At 49.9% G+C, this 16,044-nt stretch overlaps 1 protein-coding gene across 1 annotated transcript; it reads left to right on the top strand.

Moving 5' to 3' along the window:
* Positions 1 to 7,883: 7,883 nt before the first annotated feature.
* DDX20 (DEAD-box helicase 20) lies at positions 7,884 to 13,605 on the top strand. The gene is made up of 11 exons (XM_056511499.1): positions 7,884 to 8,093; positions 8,170 to 8,264; positions 8,968 to 9,136; positions 9,300 to 9,414; positions 9,493 to 9,635; positions 10,026 to 10,164; positions 10,445 to 10,503; positions 10,848 to 10,930; positions 11,384 to 11,489; positions 11,860 to 11,961; positions 12,309 to 13,605. Exons 1-11 carry the CDS (start codon positions 7,910 to 7,912, stop codon positions 13,397 to 13,399), a joined length of 2,286 nt encoding a protein of 761 aa, XP_056367474.1. The 5' UTR covers positions 7,884 to 7,909; the 3' UTR covers positions 13,400 to 13,605.
* Positions 13,606 to 16,044: the final 2,439 nt, after the last annotated feature.

The raw sequence follows: 16,044 nt of genomic DNA, 5'->3' as shown, positions 1-16,044 counted from the left end.
ACGCAGGTGTTGAAGTGTTTTAGCGCGTTTCTTTTCACAAGTTTCCCCTCGCTGTTCCACAGTCTGCCCACGCAGCAGCGCCTGGAAAACTCCGGCGTTCGGGGAATGTCGGATCCTCCAAGACCAGGATTCTTTTATCTCAGATCAACAACCTCCAGTATTGCTTCTCACCACGGGACACCAAACAGATGGACAGGCGAGAAGGGAAAAAAAACACAAACACTTTTGGATCATCAGACCTCATAACTGCCCTGAGTTTGAACGGGTTCGAAGTTTTGAGTGTTTCTCACAAATAAATATCATTCTCATCTTATTTCAAAATGCGTTGTTTAGATGATAAATGCTGAGTCCCCCAGGATAATTTAACAAGGTTTGTCTGAGTTGCTCTGCAATGCTAAAGAACTTGATAGAAGGATAAATACTACTTTGTGCTTTCAAATTTGGGATTAAAAATGTAATTACTTGGTTTTTTCCCATAAATTTCACAATTGTCAGACCTGCCTCTCCAGGTCTTTATTTTTTGGAGGAAAACATTTTTTATGGAAGATAATAGGATTTGGTTTGTTTGCTTGTTTATAGAAATCAGTTTCTGTGTTTTTGAGAGCTGACCTTTGTGTCAAAACCCAATTGAAACGGGAAATTTGTGATCTGCCCTTTCCCATGTGTTTGGGAACCACTCCAGAGTTAATGTTTATTGATCCTTCCAGCGTCTCGGTTATTATGGGTCAGAATTTCCTGTCTCTTCACTCATTTCAGGGTTCCCATCTCCCATCTGTTCAGCATCTCTCTTTGAGGCTCTGTCGAACACAGGGCAGTAAGGATATTAATTTATTAAAGAAATGTCCTTATCAAAAAGTGAATCACTTCCAACAGGCTGTGCCATGATGTCAGTGGGTACTTGCCAGTCTTGACTGTCTCTTCCAGCCCAAGCCAGCCAGCCCAGCCGTGATTTTTGCCCTGAAATCTGTCAGGATTCGTTGGCCAGCTGGCTGTTCCCCAGGGCTGGGGTGGGGTGTGGATGTCCACAGCCCATCCCAGCATATGGCAGGGGGAGCAGCCAGCAGGAGGGAAGGCTGGGAGGCTGGGATGGCCCCAGGTGGAGCCCAGGGCTCAGGCAGGGAGAGGCCCAGGCCCTGCAGTGTCCCACCCGTGGGGGACAAGGGCCAGCTCAGCACCCAGGGCTCTGCTCCCTGCACCACTCCTGAATTTCACTGGGGCTTCCACATCTGACTCTTGCAGATGGTTCTGGGAAGGATCAAACTGAATTTATACCACGTTTGACCTTACACCATATTTTACCTTACACCATATTTTACCTTACATCACATTTTACCTTACACCATGTTTTACCTTCAGCACATTCCAAGGATTCAGGAGGCCACCTGCACGTGCCCAAGGCAGATGCTGCAAGCTCCTGTGCCTCCTGCAGGACACCAAACTCTGTGATCTGCTGGAGATGAACAGCAAGAGTTTCTAGGCCCTCTTTGGCTTCTGCTGAGGACATCTTTTTGATCCATTTTCCAGCCTCCAGGGCTGCTCCTGTCCCAGGAGACTGATAAAGGAGTTCATGAGCACAGAATAAAGGAAAGACCAGAATATTCATGTGCTCCAAACTCGTGGGAAGTTGCAAGAGAAGAGAAAAATCTGAACTATTTTCTCAGTAGGATTTCCTTACTAAGCAGCATTTTTCTCTTGCATGTAGACAACTGGTTCAAAGCAGCACCGACACCTCATGCCAGGCCCTGCACTCCTTCCTCTCAGTCCTGGTGTAAACCATGAGCAGATGGTGCAGTGCAGTGGAAAATCAGATCTCGGAGAAAATACAGAGCCAAGAATAAAACACCCTCAAGCAGAAAGCGACATGGTTTATTTCAGGATAAAAAGAAAAACTGAGATCCTTGGGCAAAAATTAGAATACTCCTTCAGAGTGGAGTATTCCACTTCTATGAACTGCCTCGTTCCTTCCTGATTGAGGAAACATCCATCCCCTCACAGCTGAAGGCTCCTCTCATTTGTTGTCTTTCAGTTCATTGATCTGGTTTCTCCAGGCTCCCACGTGATGCTCTTTGCTGAACTAACAAGCGTGGTTATTGCTGGGTTTTCTCTCCTTTTGACTTTCTTGCACACTGACGACAAACCTTTCAGAATTTCCTCCCACTTCAGCTGCAGTGTGACCTGAATTGCATCCATCCTTGTTTAAACCCACTGGGGCAGAAACACCCAGCCATGACAGGTAAGGATATAATGTTAGAACTTTGTCTGGTTTTATATTTGTGCATAAAGAGATAAAAATACCACTGAAAATCCGACTGTTTCTTCCATTAAGTCTAATTTAGTGCATACAGTCTCTGCATTTGTGATCTTTATAAAGCTCTGATGTGCCCCATCCTTAAAATAAAAACTTTTAACGCTGCTCTGGCCAAATTCCAGCTCCTGCCACTGCACTGGAGGGCCAGGAGGAAGTGCCAGGGCAGCTCCTTGTGCAGCCACTGCTGCCCTGTGCTGAACAACTCTTGCATCTCCTCTCGGCTCGCTGCGTTTTTGTGACCTAGATCCTGCTCATACGAGCTGAAACAATAATTTAGCAAATCTTGGTATCTCAGATTAAACTGGGATGATGTTTATTTATCTGGAGGAGAACAACAGGAGTGGGATACTGGCATTTCTCTCTGCAGAGCTGAAATGGCTGCTCTGACCCCATCCCTTGGCTCTGCTTGCTTCTCTCTGCAGCTGCCCCCGGGATGTGCCTGTGGTGCCTCCCCCGAGGACTCAGATTCCATCTGAAACTGGGCAGCTCTCTGTGATCCTTGTGAAGGATGTGCCTGACAAGGAACCAAATCCACTCCACAGGAGGGCACTGAAATGAGCCTTAGATGGATGTAAGACATCACCATCCTCCTCCTCATCATTATTTATGACAACTCCACGCACCAGCCTGGCTGGGAAGAACCCACAATTTTAGTCAGTAACTAAAACAGTGGAGAAGATCCTGCTGCTCCCAAAACTTGGGTGAGTGAATGTGCAGGGTGCTCAGTCAGTCTCGTGGTGAGTGTGCAGTCACTGTCTCTGCTGGGATCAGTGGCCCTTTCACTGTCCTGGGCTCTACTGTACACAGAACAAGCACAGTTTCCATGGCACTGCAAACACAAACACGTCCCACACTCCAAAGAGTGACTCACACGTGCTGCAGAGAACAGAGAAACTTCCCTGTCCTAATCTGAAAACATCTGGGAGAGGAGGATGAGACTATCTCACCTTCAAAATATTCTACAAATATTATGCAAACCAGATTTGCTCTGAATTATTCCATGCTTTGGCAGATCTGAAAGACAAATCCTTTGAAGGCAAAGGAATAAGGCAAGGCTGGTGCCTGCTTGCAGCAGCAATGTCCAAATCTATAATGAATATATTCTTAAAATAGACACAACCCAGCAGGCCTGGAAACCAATACAAATTATCCACGAGCATTTCACCTCAGTATTTCAAAGAGTCACAACAAGAACTGAAGTGCTGAAAATGAAGAGTAGATTTATAACAAGAGGAGGAGATGGATCCATTTGTGGGAATATCTAGTACAAGTACTAAGTCCTGGTATTGCAGGTGTTGGGCTGAAATAGTCTGAAATAGTGCCCACCTGAGCTTGAGCACTCAGCATCACTCAGAGGTGTCTGACAACATCATTTACCTAAAGCTGATACACAGATTCAGGGGAAAATGAGTCCAGCATGGAATTAAAATCAAATGTGACATGCACTTTCTAGCAGGGACAAATATGTGGTGAGCACTTTCTTGGAGGAATAAAACACACTCTCAGTGTATAAGGGAGGAAGAATTTTCCCTGGCAGGGCTTTTCTGTGTCCTAAAACCTCAAGGATTTTTATGACCCCAAGCTAGAGAGTTTATATTCCTTCAAAAGAACCTGTTATTTCAGTAATACTCCAACTCTGAAGGATGTCTCATCTGCTTCTTTAACTAACCTAAATCCTTTCCCAGGACTTTCTCTGCCTGCAGAACATGCAGATGAAATGTCAAGATTTCCAAAGGCTGCTCTGAGCAGGAACACTTCCTTTGGCAAAAGCAGAGCCATGTCATGGCAGAGCTGCAGATTCCTCCTGACAAAGGGAATGCAGTGCTGGGGAGGCACTGAGGTAAAGCAAGGCCTGAAGGGAGAAGATTCCAGTTGGTGCTGTGACTCATGGCACAGCAGAGCACTTACACAGAGCTCATAACAGGGTGAGGAGCAGGAGCAGGTCAGATTTACCATGAGAATAAGGATTAAACAAAACCTTTCATGGATGGACTGGCAGAACTGCAGGAGCCAAGATCAGTGTGACACAGCTCTGTCAGGGCCAAAACCAGCAGGAGAGGGACAACAAATCTGCCAAGGGTGTCTGACACACAGGGAGCTGGTTTGGAGGCTGTCTGGAGGAAAATGAAATAACAAACAGCAGCATCTTTGTGAATGATGGTGCAGTGTCTGAATGTCTCATGAATGCACCACAGAGAATCATGTCTGTCTCCAGATCACCTTCTTGTATTGCATGAAACCTTGGGAGAACAGGAATAAGTGAGAAAAACAGAGAGAGGAGCTGCTCCTGAAATGGCTTTTGGGGGCTGTTCTGTCACCTCCTCACTGCCCTTCCCCCCTGGGAACAGTCCCTCCTCACTGCTCTTTCTTGTCTGTTCAAATCACATCAATTTAAAAGGGTTATGAAAGGCTCTATTTAATCAAATGTTTGTTATGTCCAGGTGTCTTTGTCTGTCTCCTTTCCCAGATTTATCCAGAGACAATTACCTCATGTTGGAGACTCTTTCCCCTTGAGGACCAATGAGAATATCCACTTAAAAATTAAAAAATAATTGGGACAGCAGAATGCCTGTAGATCCTGTAAAATGTTCTCTGGGGCACAGTCCCAACCACCTGGTGTGTTCCCCTTGGAGAGGAGCTCTCCAAACTCAACTGTTCTTTGTCCTGCAGGGTTAAGTGTTTGGAACTCAGATATTCATAGGGAAATATAATAATAATGATAATAATGATAATAATGATAATAATAATAATAATAATAATAATAATAATAATAGTAATAAAACTTGACTAGAAAGTGACAGACTTTTCTCCCCATCAGGAATATGGAGGTGAGGAATTCCAAAGGTGTAACCAAGCCTGTGACACACCAAGGCCATTAAAATTAATTGTAATGAAGAATAATGCCACAGTGTATGTGCTTGTACAGGAGAAGCCACTGTGGAGATTTTCCAAACCCCATTGCAATGAATGGAAGCTGCAAGTCCAGAGCCTCTGAAGTGCCCTGATAAAAGCTGATATTCATAAACCCACGATTTCAAACAACTGGCCTACAGAGGGTAGTAATGCACATACACATCAACACATTTGCCCTTTGCCGAGTGAATATTATATTGCTCATTTTCTCTAGTAATTTTCTGTAGGCTCATAAACCGCCTGTTATAAATGAGAAACAAAGTCTCGATATTTAGCAAAATATCGATTGATTTATTTTACACAGACAGAGCAAGCAGCGCTGGGGAAAACATGAGATGTCACTGCCCACTCCACACGTCCGCCCAAATTGGTTTGCAGCTCCCTTTTTACAGGATGGTTTTCTTTGTAGTAATCAATAATTGTTATTGTTTTGTTGTAGTAATTCTGCAGGGTGAGCAGTGGTGGTCACAGAAACTTCCAAACTTCGTGGAACAGCTCTTGGGACAATTGGTCATGGAACCATCTGGTCTTGGTGGATAAAAACCAGGAGAAGTGGTTTACTTTAGCAGGTAGTGTGCGATTGATTATACAAAGGCAGGAAATCGGATGCTGCAGAATGTGTTGCGCTGTGTGAAAGTCTTGTTTTGCAAGCTGTCAGTAGATACAAATTACTTAGAAAAGATAAGATTTAAAATAAAACGATTTAATCATATATTTTCCTTTCTTTAGCGTCATGCTTCATTTCAGACCTAAGTACTCTGGTTTATACAAACCCCGATACTTTTATGATTAACACGAATCTTTTATCAATTACCACAGGCGTGTTCTGTGATCTCTTACCCGGGGCTGCCGGAGCTCGGGGCGTGTTCGGACTGCGCTCCCCGGCCCAGGGGGGTTTGGGGGTGTCCGTGCAGCCCCAGCAGCGGCACTCAGCAATCCCAGCCCAGGGGTTTGGGGGTGTCCGTGCAGCCCCAGCAGCGGCACTCAGCAATCCCAGCCCAGGGGTTCGGGGGTGTCTGTGTAGCCCCAGCAGCGGTAGCAGCAATCCCAGCCCAGGGGAGGTTTGGGGGTGTCAGTGCAGCCCCAGCAGCGGCAGCAGCAATCCCAGCCCAGGGGAGGTTTGGGGGTGTCCGTGCAGTCCCAGCAGCGGCACTCAGCAATCCCGGCCCAGGGGAGGTTTGGGGGTGTCTGTGCAGCCCCAGCAGCGGCACTCAGCAATCCCAGCCCAGGGGTTTGGGGGTGTCTGTGCAGCCCCAGCAGCGGCACTCAGCAATCCCAGCCCAGGGGTTTGGGGGTGTCCGTGCAGCCCCAGCAGCGGCACTCAGCAATCCCAGCCCAGGGGAGGTTTGGGGGTGTCCGTGCAGCCCCAGCAGCGGCACTCAGCAATCCCAGCCCAGGGGTTTGGGGGTGTCCGTGCAGCCCCAGCAGCGGCACTCAGCAATCCCGGCCCAGGGGAGGTTTGGGGGTGTCCGTGCAGCCCCAGCAGCGGCACTCAGCAATCCCAGCCCAGGGGAGGTTTGGGGGTGTCAGTGCAGCCCCAGCAGCGGCACTCAGCAATCCCAGCTCAGGGGAGGTTTGGGGGTGTCTGTGCAGCCCCAGCAGCGGCACTCAGCAATCCCGGCCCAGGGGAGGTTTGGGGGTGTCCGTGCAGCCCCAGCAGCGGCACTCAGCAATCCCAGCCCAGGGGTTTGGGGGTGTCTGTGCAGCCCCAGCAGCGGCACTCAGCAATCCCAGCCCAGGGGAGGTTTGGGGGTGTCAGTGCAGCCCCAGCAGCGGCAGCAGCAATCCCAGCCCAGGGGTTTGGGGGTGTCCGTGCAGCCCCAGCAGCGGCACTCAGCAATCCCAGCCCAGGGGAGGTTTGGGGGTGTCCGTGCAGCCCCAGCAGCGGCACTCAGCAATCCCAGCCCAGGGGTTTGGGGGTGTCTGTGCAGCCCCAGCAGCGGCAGCAGCAATCCCAGCCCAGGGGAGGTTTGGGGGTGTCTGTGCAGCCCCAGCAGCGGCACTCAGCAATCCCGGCCCAGGGGAGGTTTGGGGGTGTCCGTGCAGCCCCAGCAGCGGCACTCAGCAATCCCGGCCCAGGGGAGGTTTGGGGGTGTCCGTGCAGCCCCAGCAGCGGCACTCAGCAATCCCAGCCCAGGGGAGGTTTGGGGGTGTCTGTGCAGCCCCAGCAGCGGCACTCAGCAATCCCAGCCCAGGGGAGGTTTGGGGGTGTCAGTGCAGCCCCAGCAGCGGCAGCAGCAATCCCAGCCCAGGGGAGGTTTGGGGGTGTCCGTGCAGCCCCAGCAGCGGCACTCAGCAATCCCAGCCCAGGGGTTTGGGGGTGTCTGTGCAGCCCCAGCAGCGGCACTCAGCAATCCCAGCCCAGGGGTTTGGGGGTGTCCGTGCAGCCCCAGCAGCGGCACTCAGCAATCCCAGCCCAGGGGAGGTTTGGGGGTGTCCGTGCAGCCGCAGCAGCGGCACTCAGCAATCCCAGCCCAGGGGTTTGGGGGTGTCTGTGCAGCCCCAGCAGCGGCACTCACCGCCCATTCCCGCCCGTTCCCGGCTCTACCCCAGCTCGCAGCGCCTGGCTCGGCCCGTCCTCCCTGAGGCGGAGCCGCCGCCATTTTCCCGCGCAGCGCCCCCTGGCGGCGGTTCCGCCCCGCGCGATCAGCGCAGCTCTCGCGAGACTTCCCGTCTCTCCCCGCCAAGATGGCGGCGCCCAGGGAGGCGCCGGGCCGGTTCCGCACGCGGGACGTGCTGCTGCCCGGCGGCCCCGCCGACTTCGGCTCCCTGCTGCTGTCGCCGCCGGTGCTGGCGGGGCTGCAGGCGGCCGGTTTCCAGCGGCCCTCGCCCGTGCAGCTGAAGGCGATCCCGCTGGGGCGCTGCGGGCTGGGTGAGCGGGCGGGCGGGCCGGGGCCGGGGCCGGGTTCCCGGGCGCTGCTCTGAGCGCTGACGGCCGCTCCTTGCAGATCTGATCGTGCAGGCCAAGTCCGGCACCGGCAAGACCTGCGTGTTCGCCAGCATCGCGCTGGAGGCCGTGCTGCTGGAGAGCCCCGCCACGCAGGTGAGCTCAGGGAGAGCCGCTCTGAGGGGATGCGGGCTGGGGAATCAGTGGGGCACCAGGTTATAACGAGAACCAGAGTCTCGATATTCAGCAAAATATCGATTGGTTTATTTTACACAGACAGAGCAAGCAGCGCTGGGGAAAACGTGAGGGGTCACTGCCCACTCCACGCTTCCACCCAAATTGGTTTGCAGCTCACTTTTTATAGGATGGTTTTCCATGTAGCAAGCAATAATTGTTATTGTTTTGCTGTGATAATTCTGCAAGGTGAGCAGTGGTGGTCAAAGAAACTTCCGAACTTCCATGGGACAGCTCTTGGGACAATTGGTCTTGTAACCATCTGGTCTTGGTGGATAAAAACCAGAAGTGGGCAGTCTGATCTTTAGCAGATAGTTTGTGGTTGATCACACAAAGGCAGGAAATCTGATTCTGCAAAAAACCTTTCAGACTATGGAAAACGCCTTATTTTTTCTTTTACAAACAGGTATGCAATATTCAATATACAAAATTTATAACGGGAATTTCAACAGAGTGGGTTTAATCATATATTTCCCTTTATCTAGGTCCATGTTCTTTTCTTATTTTAAGTATTGTGGTTTATTCAAACTCCAAAACTGGTATGATTAACAGGAATGGTTTATTAGTTATCACACACTCTCAGTGCCATCCTGCAGCTCTGATCTCCCATTTAATCCCTGCCCAGATCCTGATCCTGGCTCCCACCAGGGAGATCGCTGTGCAGATCCACGCTGTCATCACCACCATCGGGGCGAAGATGGAAGGCTTGGAGTGCCACGTGTTCATCGGGGGCACTCCTCTGAGCCAGGACAGGAGCAGGCTGAGGAAATGCCACATTGCCGTGGGCTCCCCAGGTCGGAGGGGCTGTGCTGGGTTTGGCTCCTGCACTGTCAGTGACTGCAGCAGGGGGAGCTGTGCTGTCACTCACAGGGCACGGCCCCAGGGGAATTCAGGAACAGATCATCACTGCACTGCTCCAGTTCAGTTTTGGAGCTGTTTCTCTTTCCCTCCCTGCAGGGAGGATCAAGCAGCTGATAGAGCTGGACTACCTGAGCACAGGCAGCATCAGGCTGTTCGTGCTGGACGAGGCAGACAAGCTGCTGGAGGAGGGCAGCTTCCAGGAGCAGATCAAGTAAGGCAGAGCCCCCTCTCCTGGCTGAGCCTGCCTCGGCTGCCTCTGGTCAGTAATGGCTGTGCTTGTGTCTCCCAGCTGGATCTACTCCTCCCTGCCTGTCAACAAGCAGATGTTGGCAGTTTCAGCCACCTACCCTGAGTCCTTGGCTGCTGCTCTCAGCAGGTACATGAGGGAGCCCACGTTTGTCAGGCTGAACCCCACAGACCCCAGCCTCCTTGGTAAGCACATGGCAGCAGCTGGGTGACACAGCCAGCATGGCCACTAAAACCAGAACATGTGCCTTTGGAATGCATGATTTTTTTGTTCACTTTATGAATATTGATTCCCAGTGTTGATGTAATGAATCTTGAAGTGCAATGAGAAGATTTTTAAAGGCCTTTCCAACTAACACCAGATTGTGATTCTGTATTTTTAAAATACCAGTGACCAATTCTCTGCTTTTCTTCTATGCATTCAAAAAATTTCAGCCTTTTAAGAAAACCTTCTCCTGGAGGTTCTTATGTGTGTCTTTGTTTGCAGTTTCCCTTCAGCTGCAGTATCATGTGTTTACAGAACTTGTGCATGTTTTTATGGCAACCCCTAATCTCTTGTTTTGGTTTCCTGCTCAGGGCTGAAGCAGTACTACAAAATTGTGAATTCCCATCCCCTCCCACATAAAACCTTTGAGGAAAAAACCCAGCACCTGCAGGAGCTGTTCAGTAAGATTCCTTTCAACCAAGCCTTAGTCTTCTCAAATTTGCACAGCAGGTAACACATTTGGAATAACACCTGGACAAAGGTTGTTTGAAAGCAGTGGTTGTAATGTGCAGCCATTGGGCAAATTTCTGTGCATGTGGATAAATTTATGGGACCTGTGAGGTCTCAGAGCAGCCTGCAAACTTCAGGTCTGAAATACAGCCTGAGGAATGCAGTGTGAAATACTGAAAATATCAGAATGCAGTCCTTGGCTGTAGAGAATAGCCTAAGAACTAGCAGTGTTGTTAGCCTGGGGTTTTATTTCCAGTTTTCAGTGTGTGTGTTCCCTCAGGGCTCAACATCTGGCTGAAATCCTGACATCCAGAGGCTTCCCTGCCGAGTGCATTGCAGGTAAACCCAGCCACAGTTTTCTGATTCCACTGAAATTCTGCATAAATGGGACCTAAAGTAGGAATATATAACTTAAATCTTGCCTTGCAGGGCCTCTGCTTAAAGGGCTGAGAATAGCATTTGAATCCCCATAGGTCTTTTAAGACTCCATCTACAAGGAAAAGATTTTTTTTTTGTCATGAGTGACCTGACTTTTCCAGTTTTGTTTGTTCCTTCTTTACTCATTTGAACTGAGGTTTCAGGAAGTTTCTGCCTTATTTCTGATGATACAAAGCAGTGTTTTCTAGAATGTGAGGGGCATAAAGATGAGAAATGTCACCTGCTTCTAATTTTTATCTTCCTAGGCAACATGAATCAAAGCCAGCGACTTGATGCCATGGCTAAATTGAAGCAATTCCAATGCAGAGTTCTGATTTCCACAGACTTGGTGAGCTTTTGCTGCTTTCAAACGAGCTTTTTACAGATTCCATTTCAAATTTATTAACTGCTCTGCAACTTTTACAGCAGGCAGGAATATTGTACATAAAGTTACTTCAGAGAGTTGGATGTGGCTTGGAACTGGGGGGACATAAATGTGCTGATAAAGCACCATGGACTGTGATTTATTGTCACTGTGCAGCTTAGAAACCCCCCAATTCCTCATGTGCCTGCCCAGGGCAGGGGCTGCAATGAGAGGATGCTTTTAGGGCCCATCCAGCCCAACCCATTCTGTGGTCTGGCTCAAGAGTAATTTTCAGTGTATCTGTTGCTGTGCAGCTGAAAGCTGGGAGTGCCAGGGGTGACTCTGGGGGGCTTGGAGCAGTGATCCCCCTGGGCTTCTGTGGGGATTTACAGCTCTGTGGAGTGCTCAGTGCCCTTTTCTCCTCCTCCCTCCCTGCAGACATCTCGTGGCATTGATGCTGAGAAGGTGAACTTGGTCATCAACCTGGACGTGCCCCTGGACTGGGAGACCTACATGCACCGGATCGGGCGGGCGGGGCGCTTCGGTGGGGGGATGGGGGGAATGGGTGGGGACAGGGGTGGGAAAATGGGTGGGGACGGGGGTGGGAAAATGGGTGGGGACGGGGGTGGGACAGGGGTGGGGAAATGGAGGGGACAGGGATGGGGACAGTGGTGGGATGGGGATGGGTGGGGACGGGTGGGGAATTGGGGGGGACAGGGATGGGAACAGGGGTGGGACAGGGATGGGGACAGGGAGGGGGACAGTGATGTGACAGGGGCAGGGACAGCCCTGGGGCTACTGAAGCTGCAGCTCTACTGGTCCTGGTGGCCCTGCTGCCAGCCCTGGCCCTGCTGCCAGCCCTGGCCCTGCTGCTTGCTGCTCCTGCTGCCATTTCACCCTGCTCTGTCCCACAGGCACCCTGGGGCTGGCTGTCACCTACTGCTGCCGTGGGGAGGAGGAGAACACCATGATGAAAATTGCTCAGAAGTGCAACCTGCAGCTTCTTCCTCTGCCAGGTGGGCTCTGTGCTGGGGGTGCAGCTGGGCTTGGTGGTTTCCTGTCAGTCAGAGCAGCCCAGAGGGGGCTGATGTGTTGTGGCTTCTCTGCTGGGGCTGCTTTGCTTTTAGCCCATGTTCTTCACACTCTGCTCCTGACAGGTGATTTAGTGTGGTTTGTGTTGAGCAGCCTCTGAAGCCTTCCATGAAGGAAATGTTCTGGCTCTTTAAACTCTCCCAGGAATTGAAGGGGTTGGTTTGTGGCCCTCACTTGATGCAATCTGGAGAAGCTTCACTTGGGTACTGGTGTGAGTTGCAGAGGGAAGGATGCACTTGATTGAGTGGCTGCTTGTTTCTCTCCTGTGCAGAGCCAATCCCCCCTGGAATGATGGAGCAGTTTGAAGATGGGGAGGTAGAAGTTAAACCTGCAATACCAATGGCTCCTGAGGTGAATTGTGACACTGAGTGTCCTAAAGCAGAGCAAGCAGTGCTGCAGCCTGTCCAGAATGGCTTTTCAGACATTGCTCAGCCTCTCTCTAATCCTCCAAGGGATAATTCTTGTGTAGAAAGGCCAAAAAAGACTCCAAAGCAAAAACAGGTAAAAAAGTGCATAAATGCTGAAAATGTAGGGAAAAACAGTAGAGCCTCCCAAAGTTCCAGCTGTTACACAGAACAGAGGAATCAAGTCAAACCCATCTCCAGGATGGACGGACAGCACAGCACTCAGGCTCCAGATGAGGAGGCCTTAAAAAAAAATCTTCCCAAAATTCCATGTTTGTCTGCTTTCAAAAACCAACTCACCAATGCCTGGAGCTTCTCAGATTTTGTGGAAGACTATGATTATTTCATTAAAGAAGGGTCAGAGAGAGAGGTGGAGATTTTAAGAAGTTACTCAGGCCCAGGAGAGCAAGGTGGGCTGCCCAGGAATGGGGATGTGGAGTGGGAGGAGATGGAGCAGCACCCAGAGCCAGCAGCAGTCAGGGATGTGTCTGCTGACAGTGATGGCTCAGACAGCTCCAGGGCTTCCTGCAGCAGCAGGGCCAACAGCTCTGAGGTGTTTTCAGACCCCCAGGAGCCAAGTGCTGAGCCCACAGCACAGCAGGGGCAGCACCCTGCAGGCTCCTGTCCCACACCAGAGAGGCCTCAGGAGCCATCCCACACCCCAAGGCCAAATGAAGTGAAAAAGAAAGTCCTGAAACAAAATGCTAAACACAAGAAAAGGCAGAACCATCAATTCTCCAGTCCTGCCAGGAGCAGAACTGAGGAGGAGCAGAGCTGCAGCTCCTGGGGTGATGCTCCCTGCCAGGGCTGGAGCCCTGAGCACTACTGGAGGTGTTATTGCCAGGCCTGGCAGAGCTACTACACAGCAGTGGCTCAGTACAGCAGGAGTTACTGGCACTTCAGCCAGTGCCACATGAACTCAGTCTATCTGCAGGAGCTGCTGAAAGATGGGGATTGATGTCCTCATGATGTCCCATTGATGTCCTGATGCTGCTGGGACCAAGGTCTGTGACAGCAGTGCTGCTCTGAAGGACACTGACAAGAGACAGATGTTGTTTGAGATGAAGAAAAATGGTGTCTGTTTCTAAGCAGCTGTGTCTGTAAATGTTTTACACAGGTCCAGTGGTGGTGTTACAATTTGTTAATAAAAGGAAAAGAAAGACAGCTGGGTGCTCATTTGGAATCTTTACAATCCAAAGAAAAAAAAAAAAAGGATGATGAAAAGCAGCCATTCCTACATAAGAAATGTCAGAAAGGAGAAAATGCAAAAGAATCTCAGTTGTGTTTCATGGAATCCCAGAGTGGTTTGGGTGGGAAGGGACCTTAAAGCTCATCCAGCTCCACCTGCCATAGCAGGGACACCTTCCCCTGTCCCAGGCTGCTCCCAGCCCCAGTGTCCCACCTGGGACACCTCCGGGATCCTGTTCCACTTCAGGGCAGCCCCAGCTGCTCTGGGCACCTGGGCCAGGCCTGCCCTCCCTCCTGCCTGGGACTCCTGGCTGGAGCTGAGTTCCCTGTGAGACTCCATGGTCTGTTCAAAGTTGGTGATCATCCCATTTCCCTAATTCTGGTAAACCAGGCACTGATTATATCCCAGTCAAGTGCCAGAGTGAAATGAGCATCTCAATGCCTGTATTGCTAATTTAAATCCAGTTAATTAACACTGCATAAATAACATTTCTATAGCAAGGTGTGCAGCAAGCTGTGTGGAAGAGGATTTAATTATGTATAAAATGTGCAGCAATCATAATTGGTCTGTCCCTCTGGGTGCAACAATATCAGACCTCCCACACTTACAGGAATACTTTAATTAGAGAAGGAATTACCTATTAGTGCTAAAACTAATTGATATTTCCTGTTTGGCTTGTACAGAGCTGTCCTGGGGCAGGAAAAGATGGGAGTGCTGGCTGACTTGAGGTGCTGACCCTGGCTTGCCTCTGCACTAATTCTGAAACTTTTTCAATCTGTGCTTTGTTCCACAAATGTGGAACAAATGACTCCAGGGAGGGGATTCCCCTTTGTGTAGCTGGAAAAGCCAAGACAGCAGGATTTTGTTTCCAAGATGAATTTTTGCAGCTCTTACCATTCACAGACAGGACACTACAAGAGATGCATTTCAGTGTCTGCATCATTGCTGTCCTGTGACATCTCACTGATTCCACTGATAGTTAGGGAAGAGTTAATTAGTGTTGAAATGCCTAGGTCTACCCCAAAGTTCTCCAGGAGAACCTCCCAGAAGGATTTTGGAAGAATGGACAGGCTGCTGCAGGTGTTTGTGGCACATACTCTGTTTAATCCGGGTTGGATACATCAGGTACAGCAGTGGCACAAGACTCAATACTGTAAATGATATACAAGTTTCAACATATGCACTACAATTCCAAAAGAAGACAACAGGAAACTCGGTTCTTCTAGAAAGTTGTTCTCAAATGAAGCTACCTGCAGTTGTGCCCAGTACATTTCATACCTGTCCTCTGACATTTGGAAAGCAAAGCCCATTTGAAAGTAGGAAAATAGAAAATAATAAGGTTGAGAGCTTCTTATAACACAGAACTCCTAAAGAAAACACCATTGCATTGGAATGCTGTACTGGTTTATCAAAAATAGACCATCACACCGTTTTAGAGACTTGGTTGGTCCAAGGAGCCCCTGGAGCTCCCAGTGGTGGTTGAACAATGGGGAAGAGTTGGGAGTGTGGGGAGCTTCCCCCATGAGGGAGCAGCACTGGTTCAACCAGAGAGGGAGGGACACACGGACACACAGGGACAGACTGCCTGGGAACAGGGGAGGGGCTCCCACAAGCTCCTGTGCTCCACCTGGAGCGTTTCTGGCACAGGTTCTGCTCCCTGGGCAGGAGCAGCAACTCTGGCACTCTGGATCCCCTGTGGATTTTTGGGGTGCTGTGGATGGAGCTGTGCTCAGGGCAGGAGGAGCTGCTGGATGCTCTGCAGGTTGTGGGGCTGCAGAGAGGGGAAATGACTCCTTGGAGTCACTCAGTGACTGCTCAGGGGATCAGGAGCAGAGCCCAGGCTGTGATGCTCAGCTCCTGATGTTCCCTTTCCCTCAGAGCTTTAGAAAATCACCACGGACAGCATTTTTGGCAAATACAAAGCCAAAACACTTGGGCTCTAAACCCATGGATCTACTGCAGTTGGCTCCAAGTGTTGGAGGAAAATAAGAAGTGTTCTAAAACAAAATATTGAGATAGACAGGATGGGTGAATGATGTGGAAAAGGTGTTTTATTTTAAAAGCTGAATTTAGTTTGCAGTTCAAAGCTATTGATGTTCACCAGCTCTCCACAAGTGCTGACCTTGTAACTCTGCCTTAGTCCAACAGATTAAAATATTACAGAGTCCAAGGGATGTTGCAACACATAAATTAAATGTGATTTTTAATTCCCTGAATTTTCTGTACCATACATGTAAGATGTGACATGTTTACAACCTCTTTGCATAAAAAAGCAAAATCTTGAAGGAAATTTGCATTCTTTAGCTGGTGTTAATCTGGTTTTCATGCACACACCTGAAGCTGTCTGGACTGGAATGACAAATGCTGGCTACAGCTGAATTAGCAACAGGTTTAGGTAAAACAAGTGGCATTGA

Source organism: Oenanthe melanoleuca, chromosome 26 (genome assembly GCF_029582105.1).
Source record: "Oenanthe melanoleuca isolate GR-GAL-2019-014 chromosome 26, OMel1.0, whole genome shotgun sequence".
NCBI classification, from domain to species: Eukaryota; Metazoa; Chordata; class Aves; order Passeriformes; family Muscicapidae; genus Oenanthe; species Oenanthe melanoleuca.
This window is presented reverse-complemented; position numbering and strand designations above follow the sequence as displayed.